The 5,126-nt window shown below is 51.9% G+C and overlaps 1 protein-coding gene across 1 annotated transcript in view; it reads left to right on the forward strand.

The window, feature by feature from the left end:
• FAM184B (family with sequence similarity 184, member B) overlaps positions 1-5,126 on the forward strand; it is a 165,869-nt gene that overhangs the window by 146,854 nt on the left and 13,889 nt on the right. The window contains exons 12-13 of the mRNA XM_011948811.1: positions 583-734; positions 3,990-4,162. Coding sequence (XP_011804201.1) covers positions 583-734; positions 3,990-4,162 — 325 coding nt within the window. The remainder of the gene's footprint in view (positions 1-582; positions 735-3,989; positions 4,163-5,126) is intronic.

Raw genomic sequence — 5,126 nt, forward strand, 5'->3', positions numbered from 1 at the left:
AAAAAAAAAAAAAAAAGAGTTGAAATAAATTTCAAACTTTCCAACTTGAGACCATCGACCCCAGAAGAGGCCTTTGGGTCGTTTGATAATTGCCTGTTCTTTGCCTGGTCTCCTAACTTGATGCTGAGGCCAACTGTTGTCACAGGATTTGGCCCTGGGCTCAGGCCATGCTGCCCTCACCTGCCACCCATCCTAACCAACCAGTAGAGGGCAAGCAGGGGGTTCAGAGTGAAGAACCACTTGAAATTTTGCATCCCGACTCCACCATTTAATAGCTGTGTGGCTTTGAGCATTGTACTCACCCTCTCTGATGCTCAGGTCCCTCGTCCTAAAATGGAGCAGGGGTGGGGAGAGGGGGATAATTCATACCAGAAAAGATGGTTGTGGGACTTAAATGAGAACAGTTTTCACACATGGCCCTGTTGTTACTGTTATCTTGGAAAAGGTTTGGGGAACTCAACCCACCACAAGCCTTCAGCAGCCACTCACTTCATCCACCCCCACCCCAGAAACTGTTGTCCCCACGAGACAGGCTTCAGCCTAGACCCAGCACCTAACTCCCTACTGCTCTCCCTTTTCCAGAGTCCCTTAGGCAGGAGCTGTCGGAGCAGCAAGCTGCCTGCTCTGGGCACCAGAAGGACTTGGAGGCACTGCAGGCCGAGCTGAGGGCTCTGGGCAGACAGCAAGCCAGCAGCCAGTGTCCAGGAGACAACGAGGACATCATCACCACAGAGGTCAGCACCCCTGCCCTTGCACCAGCCACACCCCTCCCAGAGCAGCATCAGGGCCTCAGTGAGAAGCTCCATAAAGGATGGGGTCTGAGGCCCGGTGCAGTGGCTCACACTTGGAATCCAGCACTTTGGGAGGCCAAAGCCAGAGGACCACTTGAGGCCAGGATTTCAAGACCAGCCAGGGCAACATAGCAAGACTATGTCTCTACAAAAAAATCAAAAATTAGCTGGAGATGGTGGCATATGCCTGTAATGCTGGCTTGGGAGTCTGAGGCAGGAGGATCACTTGAGCCCAGGAGTTCCAGGCTGTAGTGAGCTATGACTGTGCCACCGCACTGCAGCCCGGGCAACACAGCAAGACCCTGTCTCAAAAAAAAAAAAAAAAAAAAAGGATGGGTTCTGGGTACTTGGTCATTCCCCTACCCCCTGCCCCCTGCCTGAAGTGGGGAAGACCCTTCTCCACAGGCCTGTGGGATACTTGGTGGGCCTGCAGGGTCTTGTCTTTGAAAAGAAAAACAAAATGGTCTTAAGCACCGCATGTGACTTATAATTCAGATGCAGTGGTATCTCAGGGTGTTGGTGCTAGACAGGCCCTTGATGCAGCTGGTCTGGGCTACTCGTTTGGATCTTCAGGGGAATTTCTCAGAACATTTTCCTAGATAGGCTCTGTCTAGACCTTGCTGTTCCCCTAAGTGGAGCAGCTTTGTTGTCACCCAGACTCAGTGCCGGCTCTCCTTCCTCTTCCTGCTCAGACTTTGCCCATCAGCCCCTTCCCTGCATATCCATCATTCCTGGTCTAACTGGGTGGCACAGTCACCTCCTAACAGCCCAGCCCTCTCTTCCTCCAGTCCACAGTGTATGGCTTCAGGTATTCCCCCAAAGCCCAGCATCACTTTTCATAAAGCCTTTGGTGGTTCCCACTGGGGAAAGCTCCAAATGCTTCGACTTGGCATTGAAAAGCTTCCACCACTGACTATGACCTATATGTCCTGCCATATTCCCTGTGGCTCATAAACCCAGCATCTGCACCCTCCCTTCATCCTTTGCCTGTGCCACTCCTCCTGCCTGGGATGCTGCCCAGCATGTCCCATGCTGGGGGCCTTCCCTGGCACACAGTGGCCCCCTCTGGCTCTGAGATCCTGGAGCACTTGCTGTCAAGACAGCTCAGCTGGCTTTAGGATCTACCACTCGGTCCTGTTGGGGACATGCCATTTCATGGACATCCTTGTTGCCTAGACTGTATCAGAGTCTTTTGAGGATAATCCATCTGTTCTGCCTCATCGCCGCCCACCCCCACTCCCAGCCCTCAGCAGGGTCTCCACCAGTGCCTGTGGATGGTGAGGATTGGTTGGTGGCCCAGTCCTGCTGAAGGTGCTGGGGACATGGGAATCATGTGTGCCAGATTTAGCTGTTGCTGAGCATAGGAAGGCGATTGCTATGTTTATGTGAAAAATATTAATAAATGATGAATCACAGGTTAGCCCAGTGCTTAGGTCTAGCAGAGGGAAGACAGAACATGTTCCATTAAGTGTTTAGAAGGTTGGGAGCCACAGGTACCAATGGGAGGGGACAGGGGAAATGTGGGATGATGACAGCTGGGGACCGGGCCATGGAGGGAGTCAATGTTTGCCTGAGGGCTCTGGATAGAAGCCAAGGAGCACTGAGTGCATGAGCCACTACCTGGCCACCTGTGCACCAGCCCTCACCTTTGCCCCATAGGAGGGAAGCCCTGAACCCTCTAGAAGGAAAGCGTGGTCTCAGGTGATACCCTACACAGAGAGCAGATGCAGGGGTGTCAGCAAAGAGGAACAGCCCAGGCCGCAGGAGTCAAAAAGGAAAGGGAAGGGGACACAATGCCAGACTGCAGGCCCAAGCTGGCCACTGCTGAGCTAAGTGCAGTCCGTCCCACTGGGATCTAATTCTCATATCTCTCCTACCCAGAGACCCAAGAGGGGAATGCATTTTTCCATCCGTTTCTGTCCTCCATTTGTCACGGGTTGTCCTCACAAGGCAGTAACCCCCCTGCTCTTGCTCTTCCAGACTATGCATGTGAGAGTGCCAAGTGGGTGCCCACAGGCATCCCACACCATGCCAACCCTAGGCCAGGAAGGCAGGGACATGGGGCCTAGACCACAGATTCTCCCCATGCACAGCTGTGCAGTGTGTGCAGTGAACAGATAACATGCACAAGTGGTCGGGCATGTTTGAGTGAATTTGAAAATTGGAACATTCACTAATCACAGATTAAATCTGACCCCATCTGGTGTTGGACAGCAATCTTTGTGTTTCTACCTGAACTACTGACATTCTAGCACAATTTTATTTAGCAAGCATTCACATGGCACCTATAGAATACACCAGGCTAGGTGCTACAGGGTTGGAAAGATAAAGAGAGGAATAGCTCCCAATCTCGCCAAGGAAACCAGCATGGAAACATATTCTCTTTGGTGTCACCCCTTACGGAGCCAGAGTTAGCGATATTTGGTGGCATTAGAGAAAGCTCATCAGCTCTCCCCTGAGAGGTGGGGAAGACTTCACTGAGGCAGTGTCACTTCACTGAACACTGAGGGAAGACTTCACTGAGGCAGTGTCACTTCACTGAACACTTCACTGAGGGAAGACTTCACTGAGGCAGTGTCACTTCACTGAACACTTCACTTCACTGAGGGAAGACTTCACTGAGGCAGTGTCACTTCACTGAACACTTCACTGAGAGAAGACTTCACTGGGGCAGTGTCACTTCACTGAACACTTCACTGAGGGAAGACTTCACTGGGGCAGTGTCACTTCACTGAACACTTCACTGAGAGAAGACTTCACTGGGGCAGTGTCACTTCACTGAACACTTCACTGAGGGAAGACTTCACTAAGGCAGTGTCACTTCACTGAACACTTCACTTCACTGAGGGAAGACTTCACTGGGGCAGTGTCACTTCACTGAACACTTCACTGAGGGAAGACTTCACTGAGGCAGGCAGGGAGGGCTCCCCGGCAGGTGGAGTGTGGTTGGTGTTCATTTGGATGCAAGCCCCATTCTTGGCTCAGCAGTTTTATTAAACTCTAAGGGCCAGATTTGGCCAACACCCAAAGAAGGAAATTTTAAGAGACTGAATGGGAGTCCCTGCAGGGGACCCATCCAGGCTCCAGCCTGGGCGGGTCGCCCGTGGGTCTCCATCTCGCGGCAGCACATCTCTGGCCCTTTGTAACTTGTCCGCCCCTGCACCTCCTGAAAACACCTCCCGGTTGCCTTCTCCTTAGGAGCAGGGGGGCTCGGGCCAGACTGGCTCCCTACTGGGCGCTGCTGGGCAGGGTTCCAGCGAGGGATGCGGGCTCTGGGAGGAGAACGCGCAGCTCCAGGACGTGGTGCGGCAGCTGCGTGCGGAGGTGGAACAGCATCAGCAGGAGGCACAGCAGCTCCGCGACCAGCGCAGGTGGGTGACTGCCCCCTGCCCCCACTCGCCAGCATCTCTCCCTCCCCCCACTGCAGCTCGCTGAGCCTGAGACCTGAAAGGGGTCACTCCCTTGGCATCCTGCCCCACAAGACACTAGACACTTAGTGCGCCAGCATTTCACAGATGTTACTCCTCTGACCCATGAAATGTCCCACAGTTCCTGAAATTCTAGATCTCAAAACTGCAGGCGAAGTGCCTTAAAATGGAAAAGGGAGTCCAGCCGGGCATGGCGCCTCACGCCTGTAATCCCAGCACTTTGGCTGGCAGAGGCGGGCGGATCACGAGGAATTAGGGACCAGCCTGGACAACATAGCGAAACCCTGTCTCTGCTAAAAATACAAAAATTAGCCAAGCGTGGTGGTGAGCGCCTGTAGTCCGGTTCCTCCGGAGGCTTGGGAGGGAGGATTGCTTGAGCGTGGGAGGTGGAGGTGGCTGTGAGTTGAGATCGTGCCACTGCACTTCAGCCTGGGTAGCACAGCCTGAACCTGTCTCAAAAACAAAAACAAACAACCGCGCCTGTCAGGGCTGTTTTAGAGTGCAGTGGAATGTGTGCAGGAGGCTTGGCATGTCCCTAGCATGAATGAAGCGCTTGGTTAATTGTAGAAGTGAATAACCTATCATCAATCCCGAACTCAGAACCTTTTTTCCCCTTGTTGGAAAGTTTTTAATACAAATTCAATTTCTTTAAAGACTTAGGACGTTTCATATTGTCTGTTTCTTAAGTGAGCTTTAGCAGTTTGTATCTTTCAAAGAATTCATCTACTTCATCTAAGTTTTTGAATGTCTTAATGCCAATCATAAAATTGCTCGTAATTTTCTTTTTGTCATTTTAATGTCTTGAGGATTGCTTTTTTCTTAATATTTGTCAACTGTGTACATTGAACCCTGTTGTGTTGGCCCAAAATTGCTTTGAGCCTTGACTGGGCTTGTTCTTTTAATTTCC

Source organism: Colobus angolensis, unplaced genomic scaffold (genome assembly GCF_000951035.1).
Source record: "Colobus angolensis palliatus isolate OR3802 unplaced genomic scaffold, Cang.pa_1.0 Scaffold284, whole genome shotgun sequence".
Classification (NCBI taxonomy): domain Eukaryota; kingdom Metazoa; phylum Chordata; class Mammalia; order Primates; family Cercopithecidae; genus Colobus; species Colobus angolensis.